Consider the following 24,878-nt stretch of genomic DNA (forward strand, 5'->3'; position numbering starts at 1 on the left):
CTCGGTGCGGTTGAGCGGTTTGCACGCACTGTTTTAAGGGGCGTTTACCCATTTGTAGTACATAGTGTACCCCCCCCCCCACGCATCAAGAGGGCCATTCGAAGAAACGCATTGTGGCGCGGGTAGTCGGACAAGTGGTTGAAATGAACTTTTTTGTACGTCCATTCAATGCGTGATGGTTATTGACCTCTTTTGTTAGCTAGCGTGTTGGAAACTTTTTTCTTTTTTTTTTTTTTTTTTTTTCAAATAAAATTACTTGATATTGATTCTGCACTTGGTGGTAGGTATCATTATTATTTCAAGCGATAAAATATCTGCCAAGCAACTATTGTCTTTTCATCGCATACTTGTTTGATTTTACATTGGAAAAAGAAAATACAGCTTAATAAAAGCTTCCCTGAGAAATATCGAATAACCAATACCGCCGTACCACCCCGCGACTTACGCGCGTCGTAACGATGTCGTGTCATGACACGGAAAAGATAATCCATTGCAAGAAGGAGGAGGGCAATCGGCAGAGTAGTATCGGATTCGTGCGAGTTTGACGTGAAAGAAATTCATTAGCGCGAGGGGCCACGTACAGAAAGAGCAGAGAGAGAGACATGCTCTCGGATAATGGATACGTGATAGAGAGCCATTAGCTGCCTCGGGCGCATTAACGGTACATATACGTACGTAAATACGTGCTCGCGTCTGGAATCAGGGCGAATCGTCTCATCGCTACCTCCTTTTCGTCCTCTTTTATATACACGTGCGCCACGTGACGCGGTCGTACTTTGCGTTTCATTTCCCATTCCGATAGACGCGCAAAGGTGGTCGTCGCACATCAGGTATGGGCTACTGTGCATGTATATATATACACATGCTACGCGCCACGTGGATTGTAAGGCAGTGCTTTGCTCGATTTCATTGGCCCCGTGGGATACGGGGGGAGTAATGCACGCCAGCCACCAAGCGCTAATTAACCGAAGCCACGGATATGTCTTTGGTCTGACTTTGCACGACACGTTCTACTGATATTGCGGTGCGTGCGTATACGAGCGAGCTCGTCGCGCATTTTTCTTTTGAAAACACCCTTACACGCGTATCCGAACGAAGCTGTGGGTGAGGTAATTTTTACAATATTTGGATGATGAAATTTAGAAAAAAATTTTGACCGGGAGTGTTATAAAACCAGGGTGGGCTCTACCCCGTTCTGCAGAGTCATTTCGAGGTGAATTACGTTCCCTCCCTCGAGAAGATTAATCGTGCGCTAAGATCCAAATCCACTGGTAACAAATGAAATTACAAATTCCACCGGAGTGTCTCGGAGAATCCTTTCGTTTTTTTTTGTTTTTTTTTCTCTGGAGCGCGTAACCGTGCACCATCATTAATCCTCGGTACTTAAAAAACAATTCGATTCGCTCGAAATTTCTCACTTTCCCCTAATGGACAGCCAAATAGAAATGAGTGATGAAACGTCCGAGCTTTCCCAATCCATGTATTCACAATTCATCCGCAGCTCTCGCGCTATGTGTGCGTTGGTGCTTCATTTAGTGCAGTGCTGTGGAGTGCAATACGTGGGTTATGCAGTTTCCGTATACGTTGACTCGCATCAGCTGCGCCGAGAGTAGAGCACACGGCACGATAATGCAGTACGTTCTCGGCGTCTTTGACGTCGCGCGCAATATTGCAGGTGCTTCAGTGCCTCTCTGTGCGCCGGGGCAAAAATTGAAACGCGAGCACAAAGGGTAATTGAGTCCACGTGTACAGTGTAAGAATAGTAGTGGTGCTGTGCGAGAGTAAATGATGAATTTTCGGGGAAACATAATAATCTCGTGCATGAAATCAGTTCTTTTTTTTTTTTTTAAGCAAAAAATAATTGAGCATTAGCTATAAAGTCATCTTAGAAGATGTCTTAGCGCTGCAAAGGAGACGCTGTAGTGTATTGAATCGCGAAATCGAGGGGGCGCGTAATGGAGTTGACAATACATACTTTGATCTTTGACAAAAGGCGCGAAGCTGCACGTACGAGGGGATCAAATTTTATTTCTTTCTCCTTCGCGAACAGCGAGTTGGAATGAAAAAGAAAAAATGGTAAAAGAAATAAACGATACAAGCCCCAAAGTCAATTAAATCGGGGATGAAAGAAATCGGCCGATTCCCCCAGGGGACGTGGAACAACGCATCCAATTCCGGATCTTCTTACGGGCGCGTACACGGATTACCGGGAAAAAAAATGAAAACACACCTTTTTCCCTTCGGCCCGTGGTAAATCGTTTCGTCCCCCGAGCTGCATCTCGAGGTACACATACACACACACACACACGTACCTTATATACTGCGGGGATTAAGAGCTCCCCGTCTTACACGCGCACACATATACATCCGCAGTCTGAGATGTTACAATGGCACAACCGCTTGGCCCCCGAGCGCGCGAGTAAAGCGAGCGATCGAGGCTCGGGCAATTCGTCGCTCCCAGCGGACCTCGTCATCCTTTACGTGATTTCCTCGGCCCTACACTACGCGTGTACGGGGTGTACCCGCGTAGGTATATATATATATATAATATAAGCGGCTGCCGGGCAGTGGTAATACAGAGACGGCCCGGAAGCTATGCTTTCACATTACGCGTGTACGGGGGAGATTGAAGCACCGGGGGAGACGTCGGTAAACACCAGCTTCGGAGATGGAGCGACATTCCTCCTTCCGATGAGGTCCCTTACGATAACCGTTCGAATGACGTTGTAACCGAGGTGCAGGGTAATAAGTGGGTACACCGTACCCGTCCAATCCACGGATCCATGCGTTTTTATACTTATATCATCCAGTGGGGAAGAAAAATTGATCGACAGGGGGGTTGCTCTCGGGATGAAAATTTTCGAGAGTCACGTTCGATGAGCCAACGCGCAGGTGGGACTCGGAACTTCGTGCCATCTTCCGTGGGCATTCAGGGACTCTCGGTACTTTGTTTGGGCACGTATTCAGCCCCTCCCCCACACCTCCTTGTCCCGGAGAATTCCAAAGACGCTCGTCAAATACAGTTTAACCGGGCGTTTATCGCTCCGTCGTTTGAAACCGAGAGTAACTCCGAGAGAGAGAGAGAGAGAGAGAGAGAGAAGAAGCTCCGAGTGTACGAGATGATGACGCTTGCCAGGACTAGGTGCGCGTGGGGCAATTTTCCCGCGATTCGGTGGGTCGTGCGGATCGTCATAGCAACCTACCCGCCGGCTCCACGTTTCCTCCCTTCCTTCCCAACGCTAGATGCTTGCGAGGCTGTTCAAACGTCGCGCTTACCCCCCTTCTCCCCGTCTCTCTGTATGTGTACTCGATCGTGCTGGCACGAGTCGGAGAGGGAACAGTTCTCTTTGCTGATTAGTGACAATGTCCGAGGCGCACCGTTGCCCGATGGTTACAGGGAAACCACGACCGATTGCTTAGCTGGACTCTGCGAACTCGTTTCTGGAGGGGGCCTTGTTTGTGGATATCGTTGAGGTTTGGCAGTTTTTAATTGTGAGTCGTGGGTTGGACATGAATTTGGGTTTGAAATTGAATGCCAAGACAACACGTGGAACAAACATTTGAGCTTAAGTAAATTTTACTTTCTCAAAATACATGTACGGTTAGATTGGTGGAACCCTGGCTTTTTTCTCTATTTATTAATACTTTGAATAAACTATTACACCCATACCGTTTGGTTCATTGTTTCATTTTTTTAATTACAACAAAAAATATTCATATTCATTTGTGGGTTTTTTTCTCTCTTTTTCAGTACCTGTACCAGATTTCGAACGAAAATTTCAAAAAGGGGATGACGATTCCCCAAGCCCATTGATTGGCACCAACTGTTTTTCCTTGCAGATGGAACGTACAGGTATATATTTCAATCGGATTATATTAATGTTGCTCAAGTAGACTTAGTTATGCTTAATTACCCATACTTGTAAGATCCCAGAAGAATGACCCCTTTAACCTCCTTGAGATAGGCACCGAGGAAATGAAATGAAACCTCAGTATACACGAATTTCTGATAAAGTTTCCAAAACCGTGTGTTATTTATGTAGACGTTTATTTCCCAATATGATACGAATGGGACAACTCGGTACCCCAGCACGAGTCACGGGCCAGTTTAGCAAAACGATGGACAAAAATAAACGAGACTTGGCGTGGTCCAATAAAGCCCGATCGAGCGAAAATTATGAGGGTAACGGAGGGCGTCAGACGGCTCGTCAACGGAGTTACGACAAACTTCGGGCAAACATAAACGCCCCGTGCTCCCCCTATAATATATACACTCGGACACTCTTTCCCCGACACGTCCACGCGCGCTGCGTAATTTTTCGCGCAAACATTCGCTTTTAATTGACAAGCATGCTAATGAGGCGTTTTTAAACACGCGCGCCCAAATAAAGAAATAACAGACAACCCAACGAGCCCCGCAGCACCAGTTTTTCCGGGGTGCTTCATTATTTGCTCTCGCTCGCGATAATTATGAGCAAATAAATAAACGCTGTCAATCAACTGATCGAACGAGCGTGCTTGGCAAGCACGAGATAATTGATTAAAAGTACCGAAATGGGAGGGGATATTTACAATGTGCTTATTTTTTTTTTTTTTTTTCAAGCAAACCGATGTGATTACGATTATGGCGAAGGTGCGCGCGAGTGTTACCGGCCGGAATAATCAACGAACGCGTCTCGCAAACGCTCAACCGCAAACAGCGGGAGTCGCGCGATTGTTCATCCGCAACGGCGCGATGAATTTAATTTCCATCGCCCGCCGAATCAACGGGGAAACGGGGGGTGCAGCAGAGATGAGCAGCCGACGAATTAACATCGTATCCCGCGTGTCTCGGCGGAGGGAGGCTGCACCAACCCGGTGGTGCCGAATCGAGTGGAAATTATGTAGGCAAAGTGTAATAGCCGGCCTCGCTCGTATGGGTTTGGGAATCGCGTACCCGAGACGAGTTATCCATCCGTCCCTTGGATACGTCGCGGGGGACCCTGCAGGTGTGGGCTCGCAGGAGACGGATAGACGTGCAAGGAAGAGAGGTATCATTGTATGGGTATATACGTGGTGCCGCGTGCACCCGCGCGTCCTCCCGGATTTCCATTAGCGAGCGTAATTGAAACTACGGCGCGAGCAAATGAGTTTGATGTTCGCGCGCACGCGCACGCGCCCGAGTGTCTATATATATCATCTACACACACGCATAGCGCGTCAACTCTTCTGTCAATCGTGTCGTTTTCCTCGTTTTCGCAGCCACTACTGCGCAAATCCCCCCCCTTCCTGCGACGGATGAAACGTGGGTAGTGCGTGCAAGGGTGCTTTATTATGCGCCTGAGTTTTTTGCCTCTCTCGCGATTTTTCAATCTCTCCTGTCGTCTCTCGCGCGCCTCGGCTTTTTCCATGCGCTGGCGGGCCTGGGAGGGGAAATCGATTCGCGCGCGACCGAGAAATTGTGTTGTCATTTGCGGGAAAGTGACGATTTAAAAGGCACTCTTAGGAGTTGTTTCTTCCTCCCCCACCTGCTCCATCGTACGTATACACACACCGGCAAGTACAAGTGAATATTAATAATGTCGTGCTGGCGGAAGATGTATACTTATAGGTATGTGTGGGGGGATTCAGAGTACTTTTTTTTTTTTTTTCTTCTCTCAAACTAAAAAAAATAGACTCCAGTTTAATACACGGATATGATAGCTCGATTGGCGTCATATATTTGGCTCATAGCAATGGTCCTTTAGTTTGGAATATGTGTAAAAAGTTTACAGCGATAGAGACGATTATTTGATTACCCGGCACTGAAGGAGTAACGAGCGTCTTTCTGCCGTATTTTTGCAGACATTTTGGTATCGTTAAAAGGATAACCCCCACGATTTCTTTAAATGTAGTGTCTTAGTACCGTTTAATGGAGACATAGTTTTTCGGACAGACGGTGACCTTATTTCATGTACATCTATAAAGTAGGTGCAACTATTTACAAGGAAATTCAAAGTACTGCATTATTATTTTGCATTAGCTTTAATGTTTTGTCAAAACTTGATATTCTGATTAGTTGAAAAAAAAAAAAAAAAATTTTTTTACCACCAAAGCTTGCTTCAATTCTCTCTAAAAAGTTTTCAATTGATATCATTTCACTGAGTTCATGCACCGTATGAGGACTTGATAAACTGGTTGACAATGACTCGAACTCAGTTTTCTTCAAATCTGGTCACATTATCATCCGACCCATTTCGTCGGACGATATGCAATTGATTCTGAAAGCATACATACCATATCTGCACCAATGCACCTTATTGTGCCATTGAAAGACTAATTTTTAATATTTTTATCATAAAAAAGAACGGAATACTATCATTCACAGCGATTCAGGATTTCCTTCCACGCTTCCCAGACCACCCAACAGCAGAGGTGAGCAAACCACGTGGGCCTCACTCATGAGCCGGACAGTGAACCATCGGAACATTTGGAGAATCTCACAACACTTTCATCTTGTACGGGTACAACAGTACTACACCTTCGCGATATAAAGCTGATGCATCATAAATAGGAGCCAGGCTATGCGTGGCTTAGTTATGGAACAGATAACATGCTCGTCCTCTAGCGAAAAAGTATTATCATACTCTCTTTTTCTTTTTATGTGTATCCTGTGAATGAGAGTCTTTAGTTTCGAGATCTGTACACCGTACAGCTTTGATTTTATGTTTTGGAAAAGATTTTTTTCAGGAAAATTCAATCAAAAACACCAAACAGTGTAGCTTCGTTTAGCAAATATGTTTAATGAAACCCTGCACTGAAATTCTCGGCTCGTGTGTATACTCTGGCCTCTACTTTTAGGTCTTTTTTTCGTTTGGGAGTTTGACTCGCCGTCGGGGGAGAAAATCACACGAGGAGGAGACGGCGAGAGCGTATAACGAACTTTCGATCCGCGAGTTTATTGCGTCGATAGCAGACTGCCGAGCAAATGTTGTCAAACTTCGTGAAATGTTTGTTTTCCCAGTTAGCTTGATTATGGCACGAAAACTGATTTGTTTGAACAACTCCCCATCGATTTCTCATGGGAGCAATAAAGAGTACGTACGACCCCCTCTACTTGCAATTGTTGCGCATTGAAAAAAAAAAGGATTGTCGATGATAAATTATGTAAATAATATAATGACGTGCTTGGATGAAATAAAGAACGACAATAATTCAAGAACTCTCGTTTGATGCCAAAGAAGGGGGGCGGGGGGGGGTTGTGAAAAAAATTGTCCACTCCCCGAGGTTCAGGAGTGCCCGTGCAGAGGTGCTTCTCGAGAAAACAAGGAGCCCCGAATTGGTTTTTCGAGCATCCACGAGATTTTCCTTTGCTCCTTCCTTTGTGCATTTTTCCCCGGCCCGTGGCCTCTTTGCTGCTGCAGAATTTTCCTTCCACCAGTTTTCTGGCGACAAACTGAGCCTTATTAAATATGACGGAGGCGCTTTCCCATCGAATTCCTCTCGTGACGCTCGATACAATGTTTCTCATTTCGTGGGGTAACTATGGGTAAATAATATAAAAGGAGAAAAACGCATAATTTCCGGGTGAGTGAACTAATCAATGGCGCACAAGCGAGTAGATATACGATGACTCATCCAATCGAGCATGTCACTTTTGTGGAAAAAAAAAAAACACATTTTCACGCTCCACTCGACCATTCCTCTCGCTCGGAAATTTCACGCTCCGAAAAATTAGCATCAGAGAGCCCACGCAGCCGTGCACGCGCATCGGGCGATCGAAAATTTTTGCACCCCCTAGTCTCCTCGCCATCGCAATATCTCCCCTCTCGTGCGTGTCCCTCCGACTCTGGTCTAGTGGGATCGAGAAGCAGTCCCCAACGGCACTCCTTTCCGGGAAGAAAGAGGCCGAATAACGAGGGGGGACGCGGCAAGAAAGACAGGACCCGCCCGCGTTGTACACTCGGCGAACTATCGCCGAAGCCATCGTCGCCGACAAATTCCCTCATCTAACTTTTCGCGAGAAGATGAGACGATCGCTCAGCGCCGCTGCACCTCTCTCGGGCCGACGACGCCCCCCCGGCGAAATTAACGACAGCAATCGACTGCGCCCTGGCTCTCATCTCTCCTTTTTTTTCGCCTCCTGTCCCTCTCTCTCTGCTCCCGGAGCTTCGGTTACAGCAGATGTGCCATTTTTTCCGCTCGACGCACATCTGCATCCCTGCACCGTCGGAGAATTACTCGCAGGGGGAACAGCACCCACTTCTGTCCACGCATATTCCTATGTACCAAAGCTGCGTGCAAATTATTTTTACAACTACATAAAGATCGCATCCCCCATTGAAAGGGTTCGGAGTGTATTTTCGGGGGAAACAAGTGCTAACTCCGTAGACGTCTTTACAAACTACATTATTCCGCAAGTTTTACGCGTGACGAAAGTTTGAGGAGGGCAACATCACGCGGTACGCATATATCGCCCCGAAGAGAAATGCAAAGTCGCATTTGGCGAAACACACACTCGGCGCCAAAACGCCCCTTTAGCTCCGTCTCCCTCTACCTCCGGGACTGAGCAACAACTCCGGCAATCATATTCTCAAGAGCAGCACACGTGCGAGCATCAAATTACGCTTTCGCCCCTGTACTCTCTACTTTTTCGACTCTATACACCATGGCTGCACTCCGTATACTTTAACATAATCAGGCTGCATTATACGGTGCGTATACAACCCTCCGACATCGCGACCGTGTGTGTATATGGGTAGTCTCTCGATTCGCCGCTGCCGTTGTCGCAAGACAAAGTGGCCAAAGGCCAAGCGACAAAGTTGTCCCTCCGTGGGAACTGTGCACACGCCTTTCCTTCGAAATGGACCAACTTGGGCAGTTTCTCCTCTTCCATCCCTTTCTTAGCTTCTCGTTTCGCGCACGAAGCTAGAAGAAGAGAGTAACTCTCGATAGAGTGGCATTATCGTATACAGAAGACGACAGCATCATCGACTCGAGGAAAAGTAGTTCCCCGCGTATGCGTACTGTGCTAAGTTAGCCGTGACTATCGATTGAATTTCAATTTTACCGAGAATGGGTGGGTGGGGTGTACCTACACCCCGAGTAACTTTGCCCCCAAACATCCGCATAATTTCTAAAGACGCAAAGTCGCTCGTAAACAGACAAACTTCGGAGCCCCGTATCCACAGAGGCGCCAGAGTTATCCACCGGCTGTTTCGGAACTCTCGTATTTACTCTACGCCTAATCCAAACGGCACTTTGCACACAACCATTATCCACCCCCGTCGTCGGCGAGAGCACGCGACTCTGTCTAACCTGCGATTTCTCAGGTACGTGGGTTAAAAATCACCACAGAGTACGGAAACAGGCAATTTGTATAAGAGAACTCCACCGCCCATGCCCCCGCCGTTTTGTCCCCTCGAGCTTTCCACCACCCCCCGCGGGCAACTCGGCGCGTCGTCGGACTTTTGCGGATAATTCACGCCGTCGAAATTACTCGGCTGGCTGCGGGCCCTGTGCGTGCTCACGTGTGTACGCGAGGTGCGTGCAGCCTCTCGGCTTTCCCTGCGATTACCACCCGCCCGAGCCCTGGCCCGCCGTTTGTCACAAACCCCGGCTCTCACGCAGACACACACACCCCCACCCGTACTCTACTGCACGCGCGAGCAGTTCATACACCCCCCGTTTCCCTGAGGTGGGCCGTGTAGGGGTGGGTGTCGGGTGTCGGGCTCGAGTGTCTCCCGCGATATCCCGGACGGTTATCCGAAACGCCGTGCAATCCTCTCCCCCAGGAGTTGCGCCACCAAGGGGGTGAGGGTTCCACCACCGAGAGGGTGAAAGATACACCCACGATGGTGTAGTCCGAGAATCTCGGAATGGTTTGCCGCGCGAAATGTTTGGCAAGTTAATACGCCGCTAATGCCTTTGCCTCCCTCCCCCCCCCTACGTCCTCCAGCGTGGTTTCCGTGCTTGTACTTTAATTAAGCTCCGCGCGCCTCGTGTGTACACGCGTATACTCCTCCTCGCTTTTGCATTTGGATGGGCGCCGTGTTTTATGCTGCTGCTTCGTGTCGCTCCGGAACTTTGGTGCGTTTCTTTTTGTTAGCGCTACGTGCCTTGGCTTGTATGCCGTAATGTGAAACTGTACGTACGGTGGCCATCATTTCGCGTGTGGCGTTGTTCGCCCTGTATACTCGTACAACGTGCCCTCGACGAGTGTACATAAACCAAAAAAATATCCTCCGTATCTTTTGGAATCAACGATAAAATACGTGGATACGTTGAATGGTTCAATCAGCCTCGAGAGTCGTGAGTGTCCTCGATCGCGTGCACTTCATTGCAACGGAGATAAAACGAGGGTATTGTATAGTACGCGTCCTTCGTCGAATTACCGGATCGGTCGGGTGCATCACCCGGGGAAGGACGAGCCTCTCCTGCGGTGCAATCAAACGTGCCCGATCGCCCGTTAATTCGCGCGGATTAACGACGCTCATCCCCTCGCTGTTATTATTTCCGAGTGGACGCGCCCTTGATGACCCTCCGCTGCGTGTTGTACTGTATATCCTTGTACGTAGGCTTACACGAATTTACCGAGCCCGCCCCGAGGCTTCGCGTTTATAATGTTTGCGACCTATCCCTACGCGCTCTTCTGGATATTATGGCCTGTACGTGCGGGTCTCGCCGCGACTGTTGCCACCTACGTATAATCAATAGCCTCGGCTGTAATTGCCGCGTAAGGCCGTTCATCGTAGTTTAAAGCTTTTTGTTTTTGTTTTTCGATACTACACACATTCGCTGGGACCCCCCACGCGTGTGCTTACATGCAGGACACTTTTAAAGTTGCCCGTGTATCTTTTTCGATAACCATCACTAGGCATCTGTTGTTGTTTTTTTTTTTTTTTTTTTCATACAGCCGTTGCGATATTCATCCGCCTGTACAAGCTTTCTCCTATGATTATCTGGAAAAAAAAAAAAAACGCCGATCATCTAGTATGATAGTACGGCGATTGTCCTGTTTCAAAAAACGTCGGTACTTTTACCTACAGGAATAAACAGCCTGTAGCGATGAATAAAAGCCTCTCTGCAGCCGGCGACGAAGGCTCCCGTACACCCGCTTTTTTTCCCCCCTTCCGACTTGTTTGTCAAAGTTCCACGAAGCGCTAATAATTTATTGATACCGTCACAAAGAGCCGACGATGTTCCGATCGATACAACGTGGAACGAGAAATAGTAACAACAACGGCCATCCGAGCCGCGGCTCGTTGTTAAAGGCCTCGCAACAGCAGAGTCGACTCGTTAGCGATACTTTGTAGAAGTACACGCGGTCAATGGTATAGTCGTGGTGCCACGTACATGTATACACCTCGGCACACGAGGGGTGAAAAAGGATAAGGGGAGTGAGGATTGAAAGACCCTTGGCGTCGAGGTGAATAGAAATTAGCGGCCCGCTGGCCCGATGAATCGACCGACAAGGCCAGCCTGTCCCTGGTAACGGGAGACGAACGGGGGGGACGTGCGCCATACGCGTGTACGGGAGACGTGGAATTTCGCACCCCGCGTCGAAGGAACAATGATCGAAAAGGGGGAGAACACGCACTTCTCTCTCTCTCTCTCTCTCTCTCTCTTTGCATTCGCCCTGGCGCAATAATATCCTTTTTATCGAGTGAAGTACTAGAATCCCGACGTCTCATCTGCACGCGTGTGCTGCCCTTCCATTCTAGTCGGGAGGGGGGAAGGCGTGTATTTCGAGGAATTGTCGCCTCAGGACTCGCTCGTGCATACACGGCCCCCTCCCCCCCTTCTTGCTCTTTGTCTCCCGTTTCACTTCGCTCGGGTTCGGTTTTTCGCTCCAACGCCCAGGCCACGTGAGCCCATCATGGCCAGGGAATTCGTGAGAATCGGTGGTTGGCTGCACGCGGGGATTACTTCACCGGCAGCAGTCGCGTGATTGAGCGCCGTGAGCGCGTGAGGGATGTGTCGTACGAGCATACGGGAATTTCATTAATTTTCGGGAAAGGACATACTTATGACGGGTGATGGAGGACGCGATGTCTCCGACGGAAATAAATACAACCGAATTCATTTATTTCAAGCAAAAGTATGGGGTTATCCGTCGGTATAGCTCAATTGCTGATTGTTTATCGACTAGCGAATCCCGAAATTGTTTTTAGCCCGTAGTTTATGAACAATTCCAGATCTCGAGATGTTTACGTATATATGATCCCCGTTTTATCTTTTCGATCATCCCTTTGCATAATTTAGCAACTGTTTCTACTTTTCTTCAATTAGTTTCTTGAAATCATTTATTTTTAAAGTCACTTTTCTGAGTCATGTGCATTTAAAAATATTAATTCATCCCCAAAATTGGGACCCCCTGCACCAGTTGTATTTGCTTTACACTTCCGATTGTCAAACTCGTGTCAAAGCACCATCGACCTACATTCATTCCCGCACCACTCGACACGTTAATAGCACATTCGAGAGAGAGAGAGAGAGAATGAATGAGTACAATTTGTTTACCAACCGAGGCCAGAGATAAGCAACGGGTAAGAAGTAGCAGCTGGGGGAGGGAGGAACGATGTACAATAAATAACGAAAAATGAAATATCAGGGGAGCATGCGAGCGGATAAATAAACGGGTCGCCTAATCATTGCTCCCAACCAATCTCCCGCCTACTCTGTCAATAAAATCAAACGGCGAAGGAAACGCTGGCGACGGCGAATCTCATCGCGATAAGCCACGCGAAACACCCGTAACTTTCGGTTTTCTCTCTATCTCCCGCTCTCATCGCCACGAGTCACGAGGAAAATTTTTCCCGAAATAACCAATAACGTGCAAACACACACACACACACATGTTATACAGGCGCCTGTTTCGTATTCTTGTGTACAAAGTTCAGCAAGGAAGGAAGAAAAAAAAAAATTTCCACCCAACTATTACAGGAGCCGTATACGGGATGCCTCCGGCCTGGGGGATTAATGTTACCGGACAACGACGAGGACGACCAAATGACTCGTGAATCATCGCAACCCCGTATACAGTATCCCGACGTCGTATTTGCTCTCTCGGGTGTACAGGAGAAAAAGAGGCTCCGAGGGTGGGCCGGGAGAATAAAGTGGATGTGTGGATGCGTCGAGCGATGACGAGGTACAGGCCGCAAGGGCTGCTGGAATTGCAAAGTACCGTAATAGGCCCCTCGAAAATTGGGGTGGGCGTCGAGAATATCGGGGGGCGGACCGGCTCGAGCTCCCACTTCATTTCACTCCGCTGACGAATCTATCCTGACGGGGGCTCCACCGGGATAACGGGGGGGATGGTGTATTATGGAAGGGAAAATTTTGTTATGCTGATAACTGTTTATTGCTCCGTGCGTGTGCGTCCACGGGTGTGTATTCGTTGCAAAGAAGAGGGTGAAAACACTTGCTCGGGCTTTTTATTCCTCTCCAGCCCTTGTGCCGAAGCGACTCTGCCGTACGAGCTTACAAATGGGCTTTTTGTGCGCGGCCAACGGAGAGCTCTCGGAGCACTTTGAGGAGAGACGCAGAAAACTCCGTGTTTACGTATATATACAAGTACACGAGTGACAAATCACAGCTGATAATCCACGTACATCTAGACAATGTACAGCCATACGTATATTTCTTGGCTGATACGATCTCTCCAGGGTGCGACTTGATGAGATATTTCATTCTCGTTTAATGCCGATAAAATTTGTTGGTGCCATTCGTAAAGTGCGTCGCATAGCTAAGGGGGTGTGAAAACACGAAAAGGAATCCTTGGAGCTTATTAAAGACGTAAATTCCACGAGGCCTTGGGCAAAATTTACATGGAGCAGCAACTCCCTCGATCCTCGTCCAGCTATATACATGTACACAATACCCAGCGAGATTTTCATCCACAGCCTGGCGGTGTGGACTCCCTCCTGCAGCGGAGCGAAATTAATACAAGAATCAATTATTAAAAGGCACGACTCTGTACAAATGCCCCCGTGTCCCTCCTCTCACAGCTATGGCCACCCTTTTTCCACTTTATGCCTTTTCTCTCTTGATGGTGTAGCTGTACGCTTACACTTGCGGGTGTATATGTATACACGTGTACATGTGCACTATAGAGAATGAGCGAGAGAGTCAGGGGAAAATGGTCTTATTCATAAAGAATGAGGCGAATTTCCTTCCCGACGGAATATTCACGGGGTGCGTGAGGGTACAACGGGAGTCCGAGCCTCGAGAGGTTGAAAATTTCCGGTATATCCTTAGCTTCTTTTTTTTCTTTTTTTCCTTTTTCCTCTCCCCCTCCATAAACGAGGAACGGAAACAAGCAACGAGAGACGGTCGTTTGGCTGCCACTGTAGAGGATGATGTTCTGAACTTGACAAGGTTGTACGAAATTTTTCACGAAAAGTCGCCGATCGTCGTTGTCTGATCGGTAGAGTGAGATATATTAGAGAGCCAAACGAGCTTTGATTTGGAATACTCTAGAAAAGCGTGCGCGTGACAAAAGAAAAAAGCCTTACTCATAGTAATGACTCCAATTGGGTATAAACTCAGTAGCTATCGAGAGGGATCCCAGTGGATTATCGGGATAATTTTTTGTTCATCTGGACCTTAAAATTGAATCGTAACGCGTTGTCGTGCGGAACCTCAAGCAGCCCAATAACCATCCAATTCGGTACGGTAACGAAAAAAAATCCCATACAAGCGTGGGTCCCGCGGTGAGTCAGATCGGCAGGAAGTAGTATACGCAGCGAAAGAGAGGAAGAGATGTAGTCAATGAAGCGCGCCAAAGGGCCGCATTCCGTTGCCGATCAGATATAGACCCGAGAGGGGAAGGAGGAGGCAAAAAAGAATTAGCTTCATAAATCTTTGTGGGTGTATATATATTTACCCTCCGCGTGGAGCGATGGGTATCGCAGGCGAGTGTATATTTATACAGGGATCGAGTCACGCGTGCGTGAACCGTATACATATACAGTTGTACGGAGGCGCGCTGACTTTCTTTTTTTTTTGCTGTTGTGTATTTTCCTCGGCATGTGCTCTCCGGGCACATCCATACACGCGACACGCCCGGATATATGAGACATCGGCAGAGAGGGACGGATAAGCAGGGAGGAGGGCTGTGACGTACAAATCAGCTAGTGGAGACGTATAAAGGCAAATGGTCCGTTGTGGTGTTTATGAGGGAGGGTTCTGTACCTATATGACTGTCATCCGCGAAAGGGAACACACGGATATAAAACGAAAAGGATATGTTTGTTTTTGTTTTTCACGGCTTCCAAGTTTTTACGAGGATTCCCCCCCACCTTTTCCTTTACCGAGGGGGTGTTATTACGTGCGATGGCATTATTGCGCTGGACTCGATTACGGGATTAGTCGTTACTTTGATCCGACGATTAAAGCTCTTATATTGTCCGTTTATTGCCAATCGGGGGAGGGGGATGAATCGAAGCGCGCACGTGTACCGGCGTATCTGGTATAATTAGATTGATGATTCACGAAATTTTATTGCGACGGATTTAATGGAGAATTTATTGGGTGATTGACTCGGGGACGACGGAATCAATGAAAAATCACGTTATTTGCGGGTATACCTTTTCCCCCATCTCGTGCCATGATTCAGATACGGTTATTGGTAGATTAAAAAAAAAAAAAAAGTGATTGGTCTCTGGCGCGTAATTGTCAAAACGGATAAATATTCAGCAAAGGCAAGGCTTCCCATGCATAATGCATGAGCCGAGCGACCAAAAACCAAACTCGATTGGGTGAAAACAGGAGGAGAGAAGAGATGATGGAAAAAAAAAGAGAAAAAAAAAGAGAGTCCGTGGGGGTGGTGGAAAGGCTCGTTAAGACAACTTTGACCATCTCGGTGAGTCGAAAGCCGTGAGGGTGGGGTGGAGGAGCGAAAGGTTTAATGGCCCCGTCGATTCGTAGTCAGGCAGAAACTGCTCTTATTTCGGTCTTCCGCAGATGGGCTCCCCCTCTCCCCCCAGATTCTCCATTTTCAGGCGACTTTTCCTATACGCGTCGGCGAGAGTACGTCCCTCTGTTCTCTTCCATTACCACGTGCGAGTAAATTACCCCGGGCTCGGTTAAGTCTCCAACTAGCTGATAGGTACCGCGTACCCCAACCCAAAAGGTGCCCTCGACTCCGTTCAAAGAACGAGCCTTCATTGGAAAAAAAGGGGAGCGAAAGTTTTAAATAGTTTTCGGATGCTGCGCTGGTTTCCAAGGGCCTCTGTCGCACTCGCTCGAGTATTTTTCCTTCACGCGCATTGAAAGTAATAACAATAGTACGCACTCCTATGCGCGAACGAAACTAAGGGAGCTTTTATGCATCCGCAGTTACTCTCCCGCCATACAGTCTTACTACACCGATTGCCGTACAAGCACAAAAGGGGACCCTCAACGCAAACGACCGAGAGGTCCAGCCCAGTGGAGCCGCACAGGATACAAATAAGCGGAGACAGCGGCTGTATATACCGTCTTCCTCGGCTCGTGAAAAGAGCAGCCAATATTCTCGAACGGAGCGTCTAACGGGCCGAGGCTAATATCCACGGCACCGAGAGATAACGAACACATTGCGATAAGAGGAGAAGGCTCCGGCGTGCTCGAGTGGCCGCTCGAACGAGATTCGTTTTCCACGGGGAATCCCCTGCTTCGGTTAATTGATATCGTCTCGGGGCCCCTCGGTTTTTCACGCGAGCTTGCGACAAACACTGGCTTAATCACATAGAATTCACATACGTGTATTATAATCTATGCGCAAGCCCTTGGCAAGTGAACGGAGGAGCCGTTTGGAAATTCATTTGCAGGGGCTGAAGTTCCATTGGCGTAAGAAAATTAAAAAAACAAACACGCGGAGAAAGTCGCGAGGGTCGCCGCCCGTTGGTTCCCGAACGAGTGAAAATTTAATCCTAACGCGAGAAGGTCGCGCTCCCGACGAAACGTCCGGTCGTACTCCGCAAACTTGCGCCCAGGGAGGGAAACTTAAAACCGAGCGACAAGCGTATACGAGCAGCGAGAGGACGAGGGGTGGAAAAAACAAAGCGACGATAAGCAAAGTGTGTGCGGCGTAGGTGCAATGGGCGCGAGTGTTATGGCGCGCGTAAAAAGTTTCCGGCCGGGGATGAGGTGAGAAAATCGAGCCGAGCTGAGGGTAACGGCAGGGGATGAGTCGGTGCTCGCTAACGAAGGCGCGTTGAAGGTACGCTGGGAAAACCACGGGCAGAGATAACGCGATGGAAAACACTCCCTTGGGATAACACTGTCTCGTCGCTTCCATCTTTACCTTCCGTGGCTGTTTTTTCTACATCTGGAATATTCAGCCAAGGACACCCGAGACGGGGGGAAGTTGGACAACGATTGATTTTTAAATTATTAGCTAGAAAACGCAATAGCCAAAAGGGCATACTCACACTCTCAACACATTTCGTTTGTTCCAAAAAAACTCTTCAGTCCACCTACACGGTCCGGCTGTACACCCCAACGAGAAAGTTCGAACATGTCCATCTCTAAAACGCTCCAGTGCATCCTCTAGTTCACCAGCCCTCCCGAAAAAAAAAAATCCATACACAAGGGACGCACATCTGCAAGCCCGTCCTGTCCTCTGCACGACTCCCCGGGGGTCCCCGCAATTTTTAGCCGAAAAAAAAAAAAAATTTTAAACATGGCGAGCCAATATACGTGTTGGAGAGAGGGTGAGAGAATTGTCATATATCGTACAGGTATTATATTCGGGAGGAAGCAGTAGAGTTGCATGTCCGGCAGCCGGTGCAGTAGGCGTCACGTGTGTTTGTACACTGCAGCGTATAGTAGGTATACAGGGAATAGCTAGTCATATACAACAAGCACATCGCGACGCAGTGCAGTGCTCACCCGATGGGTGTGGGTACACATATAAAGCAACTCCTATATATACCTACCTACTCTCTCGAGCGTCCGTGGCTCTGTGCTTGCTCACGTACGCGCGACGCGTAAAGCAGAGGGAGATGTACCCATGTAGTCGATAGTTCCTCCTCTTCCTCGCTGATCTTACGGCTGTGCATATAGCCACGTCACGTATAACGCACTAGGACCCTCATCCGGACTCCGGACTGTATGTATGTAGTCGGCCGGAATCGCGTCTAAGACGATCTACGTCGAACTTGAGTCCATATAATGCGCACGTGTGTGCCAAAGATGGAGAGGAGGGTGGCACGATAATTTGCTCGATCTCTGCTCACTTCTGCATACCGAATCAGGCATACCCACGTACTACAGCTTTGCGCGATTGTGAGTAGTTCTCGGTGGGTTAATCTTCCGATGGCTCGTGAGATTGTTACTGGAGCAGATATTTACCTTGCAATGACGCACGTTAAAAAGTTAAAAAGTTACGCTCGTGCGATGAGAATTCCTGTATTTTTTTTTTTTTTTTAATGGCTACTGCAACCTCCTGCTCCACCCAATAGACGTGCTTTTCTCCCCGAAGCAATTCCCAAATTGGCCGTGCGCATCTTCTCTCCCGAGTATTGCCGGTGGACATAGAGTTTCGGCCGAGTGTCCACAACATGAGTTCTCCGGGTCCTTTTCTATATTGCAGAGGCTCGAGGAGGACGCTGCGGAGAAGTTACACCCACTGCAATACACCGACACAATCGGGGATTCGTCGCACGAACGGCTACATATATATATATACGTAGAGAGGCCGAGTCGGTGTCCACATCGACGCCAGGATCAAGCGAAACGACTCGAGCGCCACGATTATTGATAGCCTCCACGTCGGAAATCAGGTCCGTATCGGCTACTTTCCGGATGCTGCTTGTACGCGATGCCTTTTATACCGTCCCTTCGTTTTATTTACGGCCGGAAAATTAAGATGGGCCCTCTCCCTCCCCGTGTACCACTCCCATGGACATTAAATAATCACCCAGGGACGCCAAGTGCACCGTATTATTTTTTTTGGGTGAGGTACTGGGCAAACTCAAATGTAATGTCAGCCAAATCAATTAGGTGGACCCGTTGGGGAGCAGCGTCTAATTACGCGGAAGGTCGGGTACTTGACAAACTTATCTCCAACTCGGAGGGCAAAACGCAATCGACAGAGAGAGAGAGAGATATCCATTGGAGTTAGCTTGATATTCAGCCCAGGGGTTGTTATACGTACAGGGTACAGGTACACGCGAACGGGGTACATAGGCCCGACATTAGCGTTAATCTCGATAATAAAATCAGCCGAGAGCTAGCAAGGGCCGAGGGAGGGGAATTACATCGGCAACTGTACAATTTCGCGTTATCTGTCGTTATCCCTCATCCGTTTCCCTCTCCTATACAACATTTGCGACCTCTCGTAGTCATACACGCGTATAAATCATCGCGCGCGTCGCTATTGCTAGTAATTTAGCTTCCGGAAAATCCGAGGCGCGAGAGAGCAGTCGCGACGGAAGGCATCAATTACTCACGGTAATTAGTGGCATAACAATCTTGTCGCGCTGGATGACTCGCGCGCGTCATTAACGCGAGAGGCCCTCCCCCCCTTCCGTGAAAGAGAGGAGTCGCAGCATGTGCTATTTGTGCGTGTATATATAGGGGGACGCTTCGGCGCTGATGCTCGAGTGCGCTTTGTCTCGCTTTCTGACGGCACTTCAGGACATCTTCAGCCAGACTGCAGCTGCTCTTGCCTGGCTCCATATATATACATATTTATATGTATATACACTTGGACGGGGGATAGTGTTTCCTATTTAATGCACCGTATTTCCACTGCGCCCGTCGCCCTCGACGTTTCTCCCCCGCGCACAATACATGTACATACATGCAATACAATACATTACGATGCTTCCAGTCAAGTGTTGACTTTCGCGGCTGATGCGTGTCTGTGAATATAATGTATGGGAATATCGCCCATACCTCCGGGCTGGTTGACCCGCGATTTCTAGGGTACGTAGATTTTTTTTTTATCTAAAAATAAGAAAGAAAAAAACTACCCCAAGGTTGGTACCTTCGAGAGGAGAATGGAACGCAAAACCATCGCCGAGTGGCCCCGAACGTTACAATTTTAACCGTTTGACGCCCCGGGGCGCAGGAAACAACCCCGCGCTATTACGGTCTAAAAAGAGATTGTCGAGCGTTCATCAAGAGTACATAATTCCCTCGTCGCACACGTGCATACACACACACGGTGTATTATTCGCTCGTTAAAATGCACTTTCTCTCCGCGTCAGTCCTTTTTTTTAAAAAACCGTTTTTAAACGTACTTGGCTGAAGAACAACTGCGCGCGGCATAAATTGCCGCCTCGAGTGGCGCTTCCCTTATTATTGCAATAGCCCCGCACTGCTTCCATTAAAGGCACACGCATATACTTTTCTCGCGCAATTTACGCGCACTTACAGAGCCCCCCCCCCTTTTTTTTCCGGGCCTAATTGTTCGTCGTAGCGCGGATTCGAGAGCGAAAATTTCGTCAATGAGGCGCGAGCCTGAAACGAATTACAACAGCGCGGAGTTGCGTCACAGGCGCCACCTTAAAAAAATCCTTTCGCACGCCCAAAAGCCGAAACTCAACTCCCCGAGGTAATTAAGACGCGTCCAACCCTTTGAAAATTAAAACGCGCCCTGTACCGTCCGACCGCACGTATGGCTAGTGTGTGCCACGCCACCCCAATAACTACAGCCCCATACCCTTGGAAGCCGAGCGGCCGCACCGACATTTTCCTGGACATTTTCCTCGGCGTTTAGCGTCCAGTTTGTCGGAAAGGGCCTCCTCCCCGTGCGTCCGAGCAAACCGAGGAGGGAGGAAGGAAGGACGGAAGAAAAGGGACGGGGCGAAGCATATGCGAAGGAAAAGCAAGTCCAAGGGGGGGGGGAGGGTAAAAGGACAACTTTGGTGCGTGAGTGCGTGGCGTGTGCACAAAGGGGGTACGGTTCCCTTGGTGACCGGGAAAGCAGCGGCATACCTTTGTGGGTGTATGTATATATATATATTTCATATTGATGGAGCATCGATATACCTATCCCCCACCGAAGCCGTCCAAGGGGTGCGAGAAGCTCGTGTATACATTATATACGTGCATCGGAGGGGGGGGAGGGGGAGAAATAGAAGGCGGGTGCAGGGTAGCGTGTGTACAATCGCAACGCCGTTCTCCCGCCGTCGAGCGACAAAGCAGAGGAGGAGCCGAAGGCGCGTGTTTACTCTGTGTCCGCATTGTTGCTTCAAGCCTCGTTAATGGACTTTGCTCCGGCACGGGAGACGCGTACGAGAGAAAAATCGCTCTGCCATATTAAATATATACCTGTAACACGGTCTGCCTGCACATTTTTTGTTTTTGTTTGTGTCCGATGCGAGATTTTTTTTTTCATCGTGGTGATATTCGTAATATTCCTTCCTACCCCTCTGTACTACGATCCCCTGTCCTTCATGAGCCCGAGAGTGGGTGGGTGCGGTACAGTTTTCACGGTTAACGGGCACGTGGCCTCCCTTTGATTTGACACTACTGCACGACCGGATGGCATAACTGAATTTTAATGACATCTGTTCACGGGCTGGTGCGATACGGGGGGGCGATTGTTCGATTTTCATTTCGACGTTCGAGGGCCCGCGAGGATGATCGATGGACGGCTGATGTTTACCCGAGAGCTCTTTAGCCGAGAGGAGGCTTCGGTGTGACTGTGTACACACGTATATTATACATGTATACACACGTGGGCCGGGGCGATGAAGGGTTCGATGTTTTTCGAAAATTTATATCTGCACCACCACTGATACGGGGGGCGCGTGGATGGAGCTGCCGATGAGGGCGAAATTGAAATCGACCGCCCACGCTATACGGTCGCTTTGTGGAAATCATCATAGCTCATAATGCCGATTTTTCGATCGGCTCGTGATTTCGTGTGGGGCTCTGTTGCTTTTCCATCATTCAGTATAGTAGGTGGCTAATGGCACTTGTTCCTCGTGCACGTATATATATACGTGTGTGCATTCTCATTGTTTTTCAGTGATTCAAAATATGCAATGGTTATATAATAAACTCACCGGCTGCCCAGCCAAGCTCTGCCAAGTGAATTCGAGGTCGTCGATGTTCGCCGCAACTGGGACGACAAAGTTCATGGCGTACGCGTTGATGATGCCGCCTCTCACGTAGTACAGCTCCGCGTCCAGTCCTGCAAGCACAACATCAACGTTGTTATTTTCAATGAATAAACAGTGTTTTGTGGGTGAAACAAAAAAAAAAAAAAAAAACTTTTTACAAGTCCCCCTTGAGCGTGCGATAAATCGCAATCGCTGTCTCCGCGCTCCCTCCAGCAAGAGATTCAACTTTTGCCCGGAAAAATAATTCGAGCCGAAAGTTCAGCCGCGAAAATACCAGCGACAAAGTCAGAGGTGGAACGAAAAAAGGGAAAAAGAAAGGAAAGCCCGACGATTCTTTTCCCCCGGTTGTACAGCCGAATGGAGAGAGACTCCCGTGTACGCGTAGGTAAATATATACACGCTGAAAATTTTCCGAGCCAAATCTCGTGGAGGCTTCATTTCCCGCCGCGCTCATCCGTCTCTTCCGTGTACTGCAGCTATAGCGAGGAAGATCTGCCCCCATCCACCGTCTACCTCGTCGGAGTTGTGGCTTTGATACTCCGTGAAAATCCTATCCCTTCGGGGATTTGAATTTCACGACGATTTCCCTGCCCCTTTGGCTGTGTATATATGTATACATGTACATTTGTACGGCTGGTTACCCCTACGTCTCCTTTTTTTTTCACCCCTCGCTTCCTCTTCCTCCTTATCTTCCTGTACCAATCCACCATCTCCACCTACTCAACGCTGCAGGTGACGCCAGAGATTCCCCGATCCGAAACAGCGCTGATTTTACGTAGGTACAGCTCTTACCACACGGATCTGAATCCTTTGGTTTTATTGCGGGGCACACGCCGCGCAATGATTGCCTTCCGCCGTGCCTATATGTACGCCGGTCGAAGGCTGGTGAGGATTTATCATGCGGCTCGGCGCCTGTAGCGTGTATAGGCGGGATTTTCGGGGAGATTTATCGCGAGGCTCCTCTTATTTTTGCGGTTGAGGAGGGGAGGGGGGTTGCCTTTGCCTTACGTGCCCGAGCCTCGAAATAGTCCCCCACGGAGTCGGTCGAGGTTCGGTTATAAAAAAGGATATTCCGCTCCGCCTGAGGCTTACAAGTGTATGTGCTACCTGGTGGTGGCGCTTGGGCATATAAGTCAAAAGCTCAATTGGTACGGGCCGATCATTTTTTTTTTTTTTTTTTTGCATTTCCTCTGCTTCACTCAAAAATAGAGGGATGCAGGGAGCGAGCATCAAAAAAGGGACGTCAGCGCAATTAGTCCTGACAGGCTGGGCTTGGGAGGGCGCGCGTCATAATCAGATGAAAGCCGAGCAATTTAAATTTCACCCCCACATACGCTCCCCTTGAACGTATCCTTGGACGCGCTCGTAAAAATCCGGAGCCTCGTCCGAGAGGAGAGGGAGGTGAAAAAAAAAAAAAAAAAAAAAAAAAAAAAATCGAAAATAAGAAGCGACACCCCCCGCGTCCCCGAGGAGAGAAAATGGATAGTATGCGTATAGTCTCTCTGCCGCATATAATTTCCGCCAAACTAGCCTTGGCACGAGAGAGCCGCTGATAATACTATAGACTCGCTGTGGCAGCATGTACATATACATACTCTCTCGAGGTGGTGCACAAAGTGGATTCCTCCTTGGCGCCCCCGAGAGCTCATACGCCAGACACGATTCTCTACTTAACAGGCGGCAACAGCCATCTAATGGCTGGGGCTGTCGGACGCACCCTTCTTCTCCTCTTCTTCCTTGGCTCTTGTCTCCTCTAATGCAGCCCATCTGCGCATAAGCTCGTCTCCTTTGCCGTAAACGTATAGGAGTGTCGACTAAAAACACATTGCACTGTTATCGGAGTTGTTTTTTTTTTTTTTTTTTTTCAATTAATCATTAGTTGTTAATTTTAATCTCAAAATCAATAAATATCGTCTCGCTACGTCTGCAACCCGTACTCCCTCGAGGGGAAAAAAAAAGGACTCTGACTCCACTCATGAGCAGTTCCGCGCTCCTCGCACCCGAAAGTGCAATCCCTCAAGAGCAGAGTGGGATCGCGTGACTCGAGCACTTGGAACAGAGAGAGAGAGAGAGAAAGTGTGCTCGGCACGTCGCTAGGAGAATCTAAAAAGGGTTCGGCTGGCTGGGCTGCCCCCCGCCGACGCGAGCTATGCTCCCTTGCGAAATCGTTGAAACATTCATGACGCGTAAGAGAGATTATGAGAGCCGCGCCGAGAGAGAGAACCTTCGAAGGTGATGGTAAGGGTCGGGGGGGTGGGGGATCGCAGTTTATATTTGTTTTACAGTTTAACTGTGCGCCCTGTCAGCCGGCTGGGGAGGGGGGGAGATCCAAAGCTTGGATGGCGCTAAATTGTCACGAGCGCGTAAACGCCGCGGAATTGGATTTTAATACTTGATGGGCCGCGAATGTGACTAATGCTCGGTGATTGTGCGACTGTATATTTATACCGGCGGAGGACACGAAAACGTGAAATTTCGAAGCCACGAGGGAGTTTGATTTTCGCGCTTACTCTCGATCGAGCCTCTCGATTCGGCAAATGTCTCACCCTAAAGTCCATTAAAAATCTTTAATGGAGAAGCGCGTGTAAAAAAAGAAAAAGAGAGAAATCAACCGTCGCAACCGATAGCCTGACACCCTCGAAAGCAAACAGTGCACGTCGGGGGAAAAAAAAAAAAAAAAAAAAAACAAAAGAGGAAGAAAAACACAGCATAGGCTCCCGACAAATCTCTGCGCTCAAGGGTGGATAAGAGAGCCTTGGAAGGGCGGAGGGGGAAAAGTCTGCCGCTCGGGCCCGGCGACACGTACGGAGCGTAAAAACTCAATTAATATCGAATCAGCTGGAATCCCTACCGGCAGGA

At 48.6% G+C, this 24,878-nt stretch overlaps 1 protein-coding gene across 1 annotated transcript in view; it reads right to left on the reverse strand.

The window, feature by feature from the left end:
- The window catches only part of LOC106643727 (inactive tyrosine-protein kinase Dnt), a 67,403-nt gene that overhangs the window by 27,253 nt on the left and 15,272 nt on the right, over positions 1–24,878 (reverse strand). The window contains exon 2 of the mRNA XM_014358971.2: positions 21,963–22,090. Within this exon, the coding sequence (XP_014214457.1) occupies positions 21,963–22,090 (128 nt within the window). The remainder of the gene's footprint in view (positions 1–21,962; positions 22,091–24,878) is intronic.

This window comes from Copidosoma floridanum, unplaced genomic scaffold (genome assembly GCF_036245765.1).
Source record: "Copidosoma floridanum isolate Cflo_tuat_1 unplaced genomic scaffold, Cflo_Japanese_pri ptg000001l, whole genome shotgun sequence".
In the NCBI taxonomy this organism is placed as follows: domain Eukaryota; kingdom Metazoa; phylum Arthropoda; class Insecta; order Hymenoptera; family Encyrtidae; genus Copidosoma; species Copidosoma floridanum.